This window comes from Notechis scutatus, chromosome 2 (genome assembly GCF_049901735.1).
Source record: "Notechis scutatus isolate UNSWTSFEM ecotype Mainland chromosome 2, rNotScu1.2, whole genome shotgun sequence".
In the NCBI taxonomy this organism is placed as follows: Eukaryota; Metazoa; Chordata; class Lepidosauria; order Squamata; family Elapidae; genus Notechis; species Notechis scutatus.
In genome coordinates, this window is record NC_142010.1 from 235,444,170 (window position 1) to 235,460,854 (window position 16,685).

Below are 16,685 nucleotides of genomic sequence, written 5' to 3' on the forward strand. Positions count from 1 at the left end.
TTTTCAGTTTCTTATTTTTGTCCTCACTTCGTTTTGAAATCCATTACTGTTTTCTTTGCTATTTTGAATCTTCATTTCAGTTATATGCCTAACCTACCTTCCTTTCTTTCTTCTTTCCTTCCTTTCCATCCTGATCACTGAAAATTCTTGATAAGTGGATAAAAAGACAGACCCAAAACATAACTGAATTGAAAGGTAAACTGCGCAAGATTAAGGAAAACATCTGCAAGTTACAAATAATTTTCCAACCTGCAATTTCAAATGTTGTCTGAATGATATAGCAACAGCAACTGAATCTCCACTAATGCTCCTAGAAAGTAATGTCATAAACCTTGCCTATCATCTATCTTTCTACATACCTAAAATTATGTATCAGGCAAAACTGTTTTGTAACTTTGCAAGCACTTACATTTTAATCTATTTGAGTTCAGATGATTTTATATTTCATACCTGTGTGATTTGAATAAAGTTGCCAACTCTTAATTTAAAATTTCTAGTATTCTGAAATAAATGTAGCTATTAGTAAACATCAAGTTTGTCTATACTAATCCATGCTTACCCATGCCTTAATCCTGAAGAAAAGGGGATATATGGCATGTTCTATTGAACTTACTTGGGGAGGATAGTTTTTTGGATAGCTCATTAGAGATAACAATCTAGGCATCGTGCATCCCACTGGGAACCTTCCCCTCTGCAGCCTTATCATCTTGGCTATTATAGGACCCAAAATCGAGGACATCCAATACACTATTCCACAGGTTTGCAAATGTGAGACCTTATGAACCTGGGCTTAAGGGACAAGGTGGGGTTATTCCTGATTTATCATCCACTCTGCTGTTTGACATTACCCCTAGCTGAGGTGCTTGACCTTATCACCTGGTTAATCCCCCTTACTTACTGCTGGAGAATTTATTTCTTTAGCTTCTAAACACTGCAATCTACTAGGACTAGTGATGGATAACAACCAACTCCAACCAAGAAGTGGGAGTTGTAGCTTATAGAATCCATTTTTATTTGATATACCAGTTGTGGCCATTCCTGAAACAGGATGACTGGCAACAGTCATGTCTTTGTCACACCATGGCTGGATTATTGCAATGCATTATATATACATGAAGTGGACTGGCCTTGAAACTGATTCAGAAACAACAGCTAGTGCAAAAACTACTGTTTAATTTCAAATGGGTAATGGTTGAGAATCATTATAGCCATATTGCAACCTTATTTCTGAAACTGCACTCTTTACTATTTTGTTTCTAGGTTTAATTTATGCTACTGGTTATTACTATAAAGCAGGGTGTCCAACCTTGGCAACTTTAAGACTTGTGGACTTCAACTCCCAGAATTCCTCAGCCAGCTTTGCTGGCTGAGGAATTCTGGGAGTTGAAGTCCACAAGTCTTAAAGTTGCCAAGGTTGGACACCCCTGCTATAAAGCCTTACAATATAACTTGGGTCCTGGTTACCTTCCAGACCCCCTACCTCAAATATACTGCCCATATGATGCAAACCAGCAGAGGACATGAAAGTCACTACCCTTTGGGAAATGGGCAGAAATTAGCCTTCTTTGTAATGGACCCCTATCTTCTGAAATACTATCTCCCCCACACCAAAATTAGGATGGCTCCATCCTTGCTTATATTCAGGAGGGCAGTTAAAGCATTGTTTTTAAACACAGACTTTAAGGAAAGATTACTATTGCTATGTCTAAGTTATGGGTGTGCTATCCTGCAAGTTCTTTTTATGAAGGACTCTTGGCAACTAGCTTCAACAGAAAACAAAATTCTTCCCGATTTTTTTCACAAGGCTGAGGAAAATTCAATAAAGTTATATAAATTTCAGCAACTGCTGGCATTAACTTTAGAAGTCAATTTATCACTCAGCCAGCCAACATGAAAACTTCGTTAAGTTTTTTTTCTTAACTAAAAACCTCTGTGTGACTGGGTAAAGAGGTTGTTCTTTTAACTGGGTAAAAGAGAAAGATACAGGTGCCCAGGACATGAATCTCTGAATCACTGAATATTTAAGTAATAAATTATTATATTTTTTCATACTGATAGCTGGTCTACGGATTCCATTGTTATTGGTTATATTATACCGGTTATGAATCATTTAAAATCCACAAATGAAATAATAAATACAGTATTTGTAAACAAACACAGGTAACCTATATGCATTTAATAAGCCTGTTCATAGACAGTGCAATCAGTTGTTTTCTGGCATATCTACCTCCAATGGACCTGGCCTCAGAGTCATGTGACGCCTGAAAAATAAACCTATGGTGAAAAGTCAGGCTTATAAAAATACAGTAAATCTATGCTGAAAATGATTATCAATAGTCCTCTTAAGAGGCACAGAGATGAAGCAGTGCAATGTGCAAACAGTCATCATCCTTTTATACAATTTCAGCCAGTTGACAGCAACAGGCTCACACAATTGTAATGACTGTGTGCATTTGCTTCTTGCTTTAAATCTTAGGCTTCCTACTTGAAAGAATCCCTAAATTCCACAGAGGAGCAAGGAGCTGTCATTTCTGCAATTATTATTAAATGACTAGATGATACAATAAAAAACAATCTGCCACAGTAGCAGGGCATTCTTGATGTATGATTATAATGTGCAAACACATTCCTATTTATTTAGCATTGCAAACACAATAGCAGACTGTCAATTTAATGGTCAGTTTGTTGGTGTTTTATTCTTATGAAAAATCTAGGTAAAATAACAGAAGTTTTGATTACAGAATTATGCAGTCGGATGGACTAGTTAGACCACTGAAGCCAACTCCTTACTCAATACAGGCATTCAGACATCCCTAACAGAAGGCTATAGGGCCTCTGACTGAATATATTAAGATCAGCTCATTATCCTGCTAGATAATTGGTCAAACTCCTCTCATTGTTTGAAAGGTTTTTTTTAAACAATCATAAGTTACTTTATTGTAACTTGAATTCTGAAATAAAAGATAACATTTTGATCTTCTTTCTGTGAAACATGAGAATCAGCTTGGTTCAGTGGTTAAGGCACCAAGGGAGACTTTGAGTTCTAATCCCATTTTAGGCATGAAAACAGACTTGGTGACTTTGGGCCAGTCACCATCAGCCCAACTCACCTCACAAGATATTGTTGTGGAGAAAATAGGAGGAAAGATTATTTGTGTGTGTTTGCCGCCTTGAGTTATTTATTAAAAAATAAAGGCAGGAAATAAATAAACATCTTTTCAGATATATGAAGAGTTATCATAGATCCACTTAATTATTTTAAGTCATCTTAAATACCATAGGTGTATATCATAAGCCATATTTTCCCCCTCCCCCATTTTTCTTAGAAACCATTTGAAATTCAAAACCTTGTAGCAATGTTTTAGACACCAAAATCTCAATTTAATAAACTGTTGGGAGAGAGGTGTTGTCTATTAAAAGTGTCTGTGACATTTGCATCAATTTATCATGTTTTGAATTACATATTGGAAATGGCATCATTTGCAATAAAATCTTCATAGAATTAATGTCCTAATTACTAGTGTCCATATAACAAAAAACTGTCCATCATATAAAATTGACTAAATAAAGGTTTTATGGCAACTAGCATTTAGTCCAAGTTTTTCTTTCCTCTCCCTTGTATCAACTTACTACTGTTTATTTGTGTCAAGTTACTGTTTATCTTTTAAATATTGATTGTTCTTTCCCTTTTTCTTAATTTAAAGCTTTTGTGTTAAATATATTTTCATATACAAAAATAACAATATTTCCTTTCAAAAAAATTTCTTAGAAACAAAACTAAGGTTTTTAAGAAACAAAACTAAGCTATGTGTTTAAATCTATACTTTTAAAATCCTTTTGTAGACTGAAAAGAACTAGAATAGCCTATGAAATTTTACTTCAAATTTATGCTGTTCTCTCAAACACTCTTACAAATATATTTGTTAATAAATATACTAAAAATGGTTGTATTCAAAAATTCACTGACATGCAATTTTAAAATATTGGCAATGATTCAACAGTATGGCCAGAAAAATGAATTTTGTTCCAATTTTTCACTTCAGTAAAGTAATCCCTCTCTGAAGTCGAAATTGCTGCTACTGCAATTTTACTGCCATTTAACAATAGCATAGATGCGGCATATAAATTACATGAATTGGGACAAATCTCAGAAGAGAAACTCAGAACACTTCTTAGGCAAAAATGTTCAGGCCCCTTCGCATAGTCATAAAGTGTTAAGACATTTTGGTCATAGAAATGCTTACAATATGAAGGATAAGAATTCTCATCTGGTGTTGGAGGATAAGACTAAGGTAGCTGTTTTAGTGTAGGGCAATCACAACAGATTTCAAAACAAGCCATTAAGCTAACTGGTCGCTAGCCAGTCAGCCAGGAATTACTGGTGGTCCGCAAGAAAATTTTGGTGGTCTGCAGAGAAATGTCCCCCCCCCCCAAAGCACTTCCCCCAAAGTAATTAATCCAGGCTGTGTGGAAATACAAGGTTGCGCCACCCACATGACCTGCCCACCCGCTAGCCTCCACCCTTTGGCCAAGTGCAAACCTTGAGTAGAGCCAGGCGAGCTAGAACTGGAAGGTAAGACCAACTGCAGGAGAGGGAAATCCACCCTGGGGTGGCTTACTGACGTTGGTGGGAAAGTCGGTCCCATATTCCAGAGCTGCAGTAGTCACAAAACTGGCCCTTTGGTCATCCTGGAGCAGCTCCTCCAGTCCACGGCAGGCCGGTACACCCGGGTGGAGGAGCAGCTGCTCTGGATGACCAAAGGGCCAGTCCTGTGATTACTGCAGCTCTGGAATATGGGACTGACTTTCCCACCAACGTCAGCAAGCCACTGTCAGTCAAAATTCATATTAGTGGTCTGCAGGATTTAAAATTATGAGTTTGGTGGTCCCTGAGGTCCAAAAGGTTGGCAACCCCTGCATTAAGCTACAGGAAAATAGGAGGAAAATAGGTATTTGGCTACAAAACTATGCATACTGATTTGGTCCTAAGAGAGCTCCAATGAACATAACAAGAAAACCTTTGAATAAATATGTGTCCTACTTTGCTAAAGAGCAAGGGGACTAGACTTGCTTGTCTAATAAATGGTTAATGGGTGTTTTTAAGGCCCAAAGATACACTTGTTCTCAACACAGGGGCACTTATCCATCCCTCTATCCACCCCTCTACAGTACTGTTCTTCTCATACTGACCCTTGAACCATATCTAAGACACATAAGAGCAGCTACTGTTTTCTGCTATTGAAATAAGGAATCATGTCACACATCACCAAGATAATTGTTGTGGGTGGAAGGAGGATTAAGAGAATCCAAATAATAAAATAAAAAATTGCAAACCTAGGGAGTGTTTTTTTCCTTTGTGAAATGGAAGAGGACGCAGGAATATGATAGAAGTTTATCAGAGCAAGTACTTCTGGAAACAGAAGCATGAACTCTATTTTCCAAAAACACTTCATATTATATAAAGCATTATTCAGGAAATCCCAGCAGAATAATAATTCAAACGAAACTCAGATTCAGCAAATTCTGTCCATTAACCAAAGTCCAGTTTGGTACAGTCTGAATATAACTTGTAAACCTAGCATTTAATCTATTAAACATTGAAACAGGAATGATCTAAGTTTCAACAGCTCATGTTATGTTATCTAATATAGACATTTATATTACTATAATAAAAGCCCAGGGTTAACTTACTTAAAAATAAATGCAACTGCTCCTTTACACTACTCTTATTTTTTCCCAAAAACATTACACAGTTATAATATTATTACAAGAAAATGCCTCAAGGAAAACTGATGGGAATGTTGCCCAAATCACTGTAAATCTACTTACTCCAGCCAAATTGATTTAACACAGTAAAAATGTTATGGAACTTGCTTTTCAGGCTAGTCATTCAGCCTGACCATATGGGGACTTGCTAAGAGAATGAATGCATAAATATAACTAAATAAAAACTACACTGAGGAATCAACTGATTAAATTTCCCCTATTTTAAAAGCTAAATAATTGTCTGGCTTCTCTCCTTCTGTGAGTATATTTACTTATGAGCACTGGGCATATATTTTAAGAATTCCAGTAACAACGTCAACATTTTGTTTTCAGCAAAATTCTGAGGTTATATTTTGTTTTGTTTTTTAAATCATTTATGTGCATTGGATTAATTTTTAATCTCAAATTCTGTCACTGAAACAATGAATCTGAAGACCATTTTAAAGATAATATAGATATGAAACTTTTAATGACAAGAAAAAAACCCAGTAAAAACAATTTGTACAACAGAATATCATTATATAGAGAAAACTATTGTGATCCCCAAAACAGCCCATTGATATGTCAACATTTCTCTATTTTATGCTCCATGCCAAAGTACTAGAATTGTCTCTAAAATATATTTTCATATAAAAATGAAAAATATCACTACAAATCAAATAAAAAATTAATATACCATGTGCTAATCACAAAGAATATGAAAGATGACACAACACTGAACACATGGCAATATAATCACAATATGTAAAGGAACCTTTAAGCTAAAAAGTCCTTGACATATAATAAAATCAGCATACATGTGTTCTGTTTAGTAGGCAAGAAATTTTTAAAGAACTTCTCAGGGGCCTATGAAAAAGAAATACATTAGTGCTTTTTTAAATTTAAGAGAACTGATCACAAAGGTAATTTTGGTGGGAGTCAATCTTTAAATAACTCCATGGGTGTTCAGGATTTTTAAACAAGTATTATAAAAATGATTCTCAAGAAGTGCTTCAGACCACAGTTCCTTTAACCAGACTACCTCTCTATTTTTTTCTAAAGCCCGCTCAAAAGGCACTATTGGAACAATAATAAAACTTTTTGCAAATTTCATCTAAAGTTATGGCTGAAATTAATATTGGAGTGAGGAGAAGTTCAGAGGTTGCAGCTCAGTGTTCCCCAAAATGACAATATTATTAAATGCTACATCAATTATTTATCTTCTACTTCAGCTAATTTTTAACTATAAATATACAAATGTGATATAAAAATGTTCACTAGACAATTCTGATTATGCTTACAAAAAAAGTACATTTGGAATTTTCACTTAACTATTTTAGAAAGTTAAGATAGCTATAAATAAATTCAAAAATCTGGCTTTGTGAAAATATTTCAATATTTTGATTAAGGTTTTTTAATAACTAAGCTTCAACAGTTGTAAACTACTCAACCATTTCAAAGTCAAAGGCTATGATCCAGAACTTCATCTGCACAACAAGATCCTACTGCCAACTATGGCAGATGGAGCTTTGCATTCTCACAGCTGGCAACAGGGAAGTCCTTGTGCACACAGGATTTCCTGGATAGATCATATAACTAAACTGGACAGCTAAGAAACTAAAAATTCCTAATCCTAGCAAATTTGTGTTTGCTTTTATTAAATCATATTTTAAATTTTCCTAGCTTATGAGGGAAACTATAAAGCTCTGTTTCTCATTTTTTAAAAAATTAAGTCATATAGCTAAAAGTATCACATTTTTTATTTGCAATTTAGATTTTCTTCTGCCATTCGACTACAATGGGCCTAGGCCACTATTGCAGTAACAAATTATCCTTTTAAAAAATGATTATTTTTCACTTACTTTTATATAAATCTGATAATAGAATTTAGAGTATATAATAAATAGTTATATTAAATTGTAGAGCAATCATACCATAATGTTAAGCATTCTCTCAGAAATAAATGCCACTGAATTCCCTGGAACTCATTTTCAGCTAAATTAATACATTAATTAATTAATTAATTAATACTGCATATTTGATATCAGAAATTTGTAACCTGAAAATTACTATTTTCAGGATATATACCCCGAATAGTGTACTCTATGTACACTATTTTCTGTTCCTTAAAGTCTAATATTACAAGCAAAAAATAGAGAAACCTAAATATTGTAGGAGAATACTGTGTTCTTTCTAAAATCACTCAGTTTAGCAAACATAAATGTTTCTTGCATAAAAATTGCTGGTGAAGCAAGCCACCACTTAGGTAAAAGTTAAAATTCCCTGAGGAGAAAACAAAAGAGTTGCATTAGGAATTCAAAAGCAATTGATTAGAAAGGTTGATAGGTAATCATTTTGTATTCTGAATGAAGTATATAAAATTTTAATCCCAAAAATACTTGTTCAAGTGTCAGCCTGATCATATTATTTAGAATCTTTAAGAATTAAAAATGTACATGATTTATTAATCTACTAGGCCCTAGGGCATAAAACATTTAGAAATTTAAACAGTTTAACATTAAACTTATCAATATCTAATTTTTTATTCTAGACTTTTTGAAGTTAAGGCAGCAACATGCATGGTATAGTATACGATTATGCGTCATGTATGCATGCAGAGTTCTGTCAGATTGGAAAGCATGTAAACCCCAGAAAATGTGATATGAATGTATGGACGTACAGTATGTGTAGAGGCAGGCATATTTTTTAAGGATATGCATATGCTATCTTCTAAGGCCCCAAAAATATTCTAACAAAGTAAACTGATGTTCACAAATTATATCATACAGTATTGGGCACACTATGAGTGAAAGTCTGAGCAGAGCTAACCATAAAGTTGCCTACCATTCTCCCCTGGAGATCTGTAAAAATGATTTTATATCAAGCAGTTCCTGATGAATGTTTTCAGAAGGGGGTGAGCCTATCAGAAATAAATGATTACATTAGACAGTCATCCTCTCCATTCCAAACCAAACCAAACTATTTCTTTGTTCAAATTTCCACACCAATATATATTTCCGCATTAAAGAAGGCAATGAAATTCAGCATTATGTCAAAAAATCTTGACCCTCAGAATCCATATATGACATATTCCAAGATGTTCCAATAGCATTATAAGGAAAACAAAGACTAAAATAAGTGTCACATTCAAACCAGGCAATTAATAACTTTTTATATTAATAAAATTTTGCAGAAATAGAATGTTCATTTAGTTTATAACATGTTTACTTATTTATTCAGTTTCTCATCATACAGCTAAAATCCTAATTCTGAAATACTTGCATTTTAATTACCGCTGTTTTTAATATACCAATTGAATCTATTACCATCTACAAGAATGGAATTTTATGACTAGGATCTGATGCCCTTCAGATATGTCAACTTCAGGACCCAAAAGTTCAACCTAGCATTATCCAAAATATGACCACAAAATCCTGTCTATTTTAACACTGGGGTTAAAAGAGAGATCCAAATGCAGTTATTTTAACTAGTCATAGTTTTACATTTTACTTAGATTAAATCACTGATTTACCTCAATTTTTAATGGACAAAATCTGCTGAACAGGGATATATGCCTTGCTTGAACAACACCATAACTGAAAGAAGACAGAGAAGGAAAGAAACAAAGGCTCTCAGACATAGCTGTTAAACTCACAGCCCACGGGCCGGATGCGTCACGCGCTGACCACGACCACGCCCTGTTTAGCAAAGGGGAAAAAAAATCCCAATATGTCACATGATGCCTCCATGACGATACAAGTTTGACACCCCTGCCCTAAGAAGAACAGTGGAGGGGCAACTGACTGTTCCACAAGTGCTGCTCATGAACAGGAAGAAGGAAGATACTGTGGAAAGAGTTTAAATGTCCTGCCATACCCACCTATTTTTTCTACTTGATGTGGTTGGGCTGTCATCTTTCAGTCTATCTGTCTATTAAATAAAGGGTGCACTATGATGTAATTATATCAGAGACGTAAGTTTTTCCTAGTTTTCAGGCCCAAAAATGGTTTTGTTTTCTTAAAAAAAACATGCTAATAGGTTATTTAACATTTGGCATTGCAACTGCTTTATATAGCACAGCAAGAATATACTAAAGCTGCAGGCATAAGTACAAACTTGAAGATTCCACTTTTGGAAAGGTGGTTTTTAAAAAGTCTGACTTGCCCTCAAAAAATCAATACACTTCTCCCATAGGTTCATGATGCAAAATTCTATAATCAAGGCTTGTAGATTTGTAATTATGGTATGTCAGCTACATTTAAAGAAGAGTGTTAAAAGATTGTTAAAGTTAAACTAACACAATTGCAATGTGAATTGTCTTAGTCTCATTCTAATCTACTGGTGTCAGTTTCATTTAATCAGAGAGAAACTATGGGCAAATGTCAGTACTACTTTCACATGTCCCTAATATACTACATTCATTTAGCAGCTTTTAAAGCCTCTGTGATATTGAAATAGCTAAAAAAGAGAGCAGTTTAACAGGCAAATGAAGACAACATTTAAAAAAAATCAACATCTATTAAAGCAAAAATATTACACTAATTGCAGCTACTCTTCATTTAACAAAATCCAGCTATTAAGCATATAATAGGAATAGCAATAGCATTTAGGCTTATATACTGCACTTTCTGGGTAGTTTACAATGTAGAAGCATTATTTGCATATTTCCCCCAATAATCTGGGTCTTCAATTTACTGACCTTGGAAGAATGGAAGTCAACCTTGAGGATCAAACTCCAGGCTCTGGGCAGTGTTTGCCTGCAATACTGCACTTTAACCGCTTTGCCACCAGGGCTCTAAGATAATTAATCACTGCACAATAAAAATACAAGAGTCCAAGAAGAGTAATAAAATGTTTAATTCATTCCTATTAGAGGAGTGATGGTTAAGCTTGTTACAGCATACAGATGAACAAGTTTGCCCACCCCAAAAACCCCTCATACTTTCCCAAAACTGAATTCTGTATGTACTGAGCTGCTGTTGAAGAAGAGCTCAGATTTTCAAAACCAAATAACTTTGTTTTTCAATATGTAGCAAAAACCAGGCATTTCCTTTATCTATCCATGAAAAATATATCTATGAAGAAGATTAGAACCTATAGAATTATTGGATCCAATCAAAATGATGTCTGGTAAGACAAAAGGCACTATAGTATTTCTCTACTAGTATTACTTAAAGTTGCAAAGACAAATAAAGGCCAAACTATATTTTAAAGAAATATATTTATGTTTAAGATATACCAATGCAACCAGAAGTGGTATTCAGCAGGTTCTTACCAGTTCTGGAGAACGGGTAGTGGAAATTTTGAGTAATTAGGAGAACCGGCAAATCCCACCTCTGACTGGAGTTTTTACAGTATCCTTCCCTTGAAGACTTGTCTCTCCCTAACCCTGGCTAAATTCTATTAACAAAATTTAAGTAGAAGTGTGCATGAGGTATTTATGGGTAATACTTATAAACTGTAGCCAATAACACTTTTGTAGAGACTCTGTATACCATGCTCAGCACTACATTACTGTATATAATCCAAAATTCCTGTATCTCCAATGAAAATATACGAGTGTGGTTGGTTGTGGTCAGGATGCCCTCCTTTTTGGAATGGGTGCCTTCTTGCAGCACCCTGCCAGCCAAAACCGCATTCGAGGCCCCCCTGCGCCCGTTTTGGCCAGTAGAGTGCTGCAGAAGGCCCTCTGTGCTCCTTTTTTCCCGGCAAAGTGCTGCAGGAGGATGTCCAAGCCAAAAATGGGCCACACAGGGGCTGTGCACCCCCCTCCAGTGCTCCGTTTTGGTTGCCAGGCACCATGGGGCGGTCCTTTGCTATTTCTAGGTCAGCCCTATGGGCCAGATTTAAGCAATCTGTGGGCCATTCTGGCCCACAGGTCTTGAGTTTGACATCTCTGCTATAGATGCAGCCTACATGTTAAATAATTTATCTTCATCACATTCTAAGCATAACTTGACAAAGTCATTGGGAGTTGGTGGCATACAAACTAGGAAGAAGCGGTGGTCATTTGGAAGGACATCACACTGAAAGATACTGAAACCTACCAACAAGTCCAAAAAAACACAATGACGTTCCACATATTTAGTTCTCAGCACAGAGCATTCACCCAACCAATCAAATCAGTTGCAATATCATATGCTAGTGGAAAGTTCATTGAGATAAAAGCAGATAATCAGCATCATTTAGATGTCCCTGGTCCTGCAAAGCTATTAACTTTTTCAGAAATCAAATACTTAAAATTGGCTTAGAGATGCACTACTCTCCAGCTCTCCAAGGGTTTCCTCAGCACAGGTCTTATTAGCTATGCATATTTTGAAAGTGATTTGGAAAAAATGCTTCAAGCCTTATGCAAACACAGCACATTTCTACTATTAGACACATCCTTTTTGGACTTCTAGAAAAATGCTATTGTATTGGCCACATCTGCAGAATGGGATATCAAATGGGCCTTATTCTATGCTAGATCTGATTATCTTAAAAGTTCCTCTACTGCCAATTGCTTCACTAATGTCAGAACCCTTATAAATGAAAACCTGATGTGGCCATGAAAACAAAAACATCCAAATCTCTGATGTGTATCAGCCAAGAAATTGACAATTATAACCAACAAACAATTCGGAAAATTGCCTAAATGCATTTAAGAATCATGCAGATCCATCAGGCACTTAAGTCACGCTGGTATGGTGGAATAGAAATCTTATTCCCCAGTTACAGAATCTACAGAATACAACTGGGAAAATAAAAATTCCTTCAGTGAAAGACCAGTCTCAACAACTGGTCAGAGCTATTATGTACAGTCAAAAAAGGACCACATATATATTTCCAAAATTCTGTTAAGATCCACAGACTGAAGAAAGAGAAATAAAACAATTCAAGCAATGCAACTTTAAGATGCTATCAGCTATGAGGTTGGTTGTTTTGGGGCAAGGAGGAGTTTCTTACTGGAATAGTAATAAACTGAGAAGATTAAGAAATATGTTAGTGAATTTGACTTAAAGAAAACACATCAAATAAATTTACAATAAAATGTGTGTGTTTTATGTGTGTATGTATACCAGGACTATACAAAACATCCTTGAAGCAGAGAAATTGCTATGCTGTGAGGGCCTTTCAAGATTGCCATTATATTTAAGTGCATGAAGAACATATCACTTATCCAGCAGTAAAGCAAATGTTTCATTCTGTGCACACACACAGAAACCTATGAAAACTCTTGAGGTCTAGAAGGCAGGATCATGTAACTGTGGAATGTACATACAAGCTACGTACAGTCTCTGAAACATACAAATCATAAATAAAAGAAGCAAACAATTTAAAATACAGGAAGTCCTCACTTACTAACCAAACTAAAGGGGAAACATCATAAGACTGTGCAAACTTATATCAGTTTCATTTAAGTAAATTTAATTGAATCACCCATGGTCACTGTATCTGATGTTACATGACTATAACTTGTGATTTCCTGAGGGCTTTACCACTGATTTTCAAAAGCCAACTGTGAAGATCACAAATGTAGATCATGTAACTGTGGAATGGTGTACCTGTCATAAATGTGCACCTGTTGCCAAGAGCTTGAATTATGACCATGGGACGACTGCAACTTTGAAGACCATCATTGATCTGTTTCCAGCACCATCATAATTTTGAACATTCACTGAGCAAAAGATCAGTAGGTGAGAACTACCTGTAGAACATTGAGTTTTACATTGACAACAAAAAATGATCAAGTTAATTATCTATTTTGATAGTACCTAGCAAATGAAGTAGTGTTTTTAATCTGAGAGGAAGATGTTCTGAATTTAAAATACTCTACCAACTTAACTTCAACAGGAACAGAAAGAAAAAATATTGTGAACTCAAAAGTTCTATTCACTTCCCATCTTGTCAAACTAGCATTGCCCACTCCAGCTAAAACATGTCCTAGACCTAGACTATTCTCCCAAATGTGTCATTTTTGCCTGCATATATACATCAGTCAGAAACCATGCTCCCAAAAAGAGGGAGGATCAGAAGAAAAAGAGTTAATAGGTGTTGATTAAAATTAATTGCCTGTAAAATAGGATATGTCATTTGTAAAACTAATTGATTCTCATTTGCATATGGCACTCATTCTCTCTCTCACACACAAAAAATACACAACTACACATGCACACCCCCCCCCCCCAACAGGAAGAGCCAATAAGAAAAGAAGCCCCAGGATGAAGCTGTGATAAGAGGAATAAGTGCTATCTTGGAAAGGGACAATAAGGGGACAAAACTTACTGGAGGAGAAAAGAAAAAAGGGACAAAAAGGAAAGAGAACCTGTGTGTTTATACATCCATCCATCTAATATGCAGCCTCACCCAAGCAGAGGTTTGTCTTCAGATTTGCCAAGACATCTAGCTTTTCAGCAACAATGTACGCAGTCCTTTGCATCTCATGTGTATACTTTTATTTTTAAAAGTTTCTAGTTATATGAAGGAATGTTAAGAGGATACTTTCAGGCCTAATACTTTCAGGTATTAGGAATTAAATACATTTTTGTTGGTGCTGAAATAAGAAAGTTGATACTATATGTCTTTCAGAAAAGTGCATTACAGAAACTGGACAAAAATATTTTCTTCCCCATGGCAAGTTAAACCTACAAAAACTGCAACATTTTGCTGCAGACCAAATTTTGAATTTGATTCATTAACTGATCATTAAGGCTTTTATAACCTGCTGTAATACTAAGACTACAGTTATAAAAGCCTGTGAATCCATGACAAGACTGTGTTACTTAACTGTAACCCCATTTCTATCTGACCCATCCCCTCCCCACCAGAACACACAATTACACAACTGACCTGCAACTAGCCTTAAGACAGAAGATTCTGGATATATATCAAACAGCCTAAATTGAAAGAAAAGAGAACTGGATATAGATTAGCAAATGCTTAATCAGCATCTCTTACTCTTCACAAAAATGGGTATATGAAGTAAATACATAAGGATTATGTTATCATATTTATATGTCATGTTTGCAGCAAAGCTAATTCTTGCTCTCTTAAAATGATTTCCCACTTTACAAGTACAAGCTAGAGAAGTTCTTTGCTACTGCATGAAATTTACAAAACAGTGAATGCTATTACATGTGTATATACATGAACACTATTATATGCACAATATTCAGATGTACATATGCTACTCTACACTATGATTATTACATTACACATGTCCTGGACATAACTTGTAGCCACTTCATTTTCACTTGGAAATATGTTTTGACCATTATACACATTTAAATGATCTTGGAATACCAGTTAGCTGTAAATATGCAAACAAAAATCACAAGAAAAAGTGGGAACAGATTACAACTGACATTTGTGAATCAAGCAACTTTTGTGGATGTACTCCAATCATCATTAGTAACCCTGGCAAAGAATCTGGAATATACAGTTAATACAGGTATTAAGTAGAAAAAGATTCTGGACCAGCTAGCCCTTCAGATACACTGGAATAACATTTTGTCCATATAAAGACAGCACAATCAGGGGGTGAAAATGGTAGTTCAGTCTATTCAGGCAGTTATACGTTAGCAAAGGCTCCATTTACCTTCTATCATCAAGAAAAAAAAGTTATGTATTTAAGGTGTCAATAATCACCAAAGCTGTGTCTACAAAACAATATATGAACAGGCATATAACTGCATATTCTCTCGCTGCTATTTATCAATGGAAACAGGCCCTGGCTTTAGGGCAAACAGTGGAAAGGGGGTGGGGGGATCGTATTTGCTTAGATAACCTAGAAATGGGAGCGACAGGTTCAATTTCACACTCGGCCACCGACCAATCAACATCTCTTGATTCAACCTTCCTCGCAGGACTGTTGTACGCAGGGAAAGTGTTCGAGTAAAAAACCGACCTAATATACATGCATATATAAGGGCATATACCGAGTCGATGCTTCCTCGTCCAGCAAAACGCGTGGATATAAGGCAGTTGCATCGCGGCCCTGCGAATTTCACTCGCTTCCTGGAAAAAGCAACTCATCTCCCCATGCCACGCTCCCGCGTACGAGGCCCTACTCGTCAGATACTCACCGTTTTACTACGCCTGTTTTTATTTTGATCTGTCTCACGCGAGGGTCGGCCATGGGGAGACGGGGGGCGTAAGCGAAAACGGGCAGCGGCGACGAAACGAAATGCGGACACAAAACAGGTAACAAGGGAAGAGAGACCTCACGACCAGCAGCACGACAGCGTTCACAGGCTAAAGCGCATGCGCGAAATAAACGTATTCACTAAGATTATTACCTCCGCCTCTCAGTGGACTGTACCACTGAAAAAGGGAGGGGGGGAGAAAGAGAACTTAAAGGCAGGGATAGGAAATGATGCGTCATCTTTGGAATATAAACTTCCCGCTGGAGCTGTTCTACCGCAAATCTCGTTCTGCCCAAATAAAAAAGAAACTGCGGATGAACAGTTTGATGTTGTCAGTCCCAAATCTTACCCCAGTACGGTAGTAATAAAGAGAAAAACAAAACTCTTCATACTAAACCGTTGTTTGCTAAAACATGGTTTGTTAGTCATGCTTCAGTGGTGGAATTCATTCAACGACAACCTAAAGTTATAAGCAAGGTCCTAAACGCAAATGCAGAAATAGAATGATTTAATTTGCCAATAGCAATAAGTCAAGAATTGCAAGCAGTGTATTTAGAATTGGCTTATTTTTAAAAGCTGTCTTTATTTTTTTCACTTTTGAAAATCCTGATAATTGTAAATGGAGGATGGATAACATAATTCCACCATATCCTTGTATGAGACATGTAGTGTAAGTATAGGGTAACACCACAGTTTTGTAATATGGAGTCAGATACAAGTACAATACTTTTTATTTTGTGAAGTGGGATTCCAAATAAACTTTAGGCTCTAATCCTATAGTTCAGTTTTTAATCTTGGCAACTTCAAGGGGCAGTA

The 16,685-nt window shown here is 35.9% G+C and overlaps 1 protein-coding gene across 1 annotated transcript in view; it reads right to left on the reverse strand.

Annotated features, from left to right (window-relative positions):
* The window catches only part of TBCA (tubulin folding cofactor A), a 28,599-nt gene extending 12,577 nt beyond the window's left edge, over positions 1-16,022 (reverse strand). Inside the window, exon 1 of the mRNA XM_026670599.2 lies at positions 15,810-16,022. Coding sequence (XP_026526384.1) covers positions 15,810-15,862 — 53 coding nt within the window. The 5' untranslated portion in view covers positions 15,863-16,022. The remainder of the gene's footprint in view (positions 1-15,809) is intronic.
* Positions 16,023-16,685: the final 663 nt, after the last annotated feature.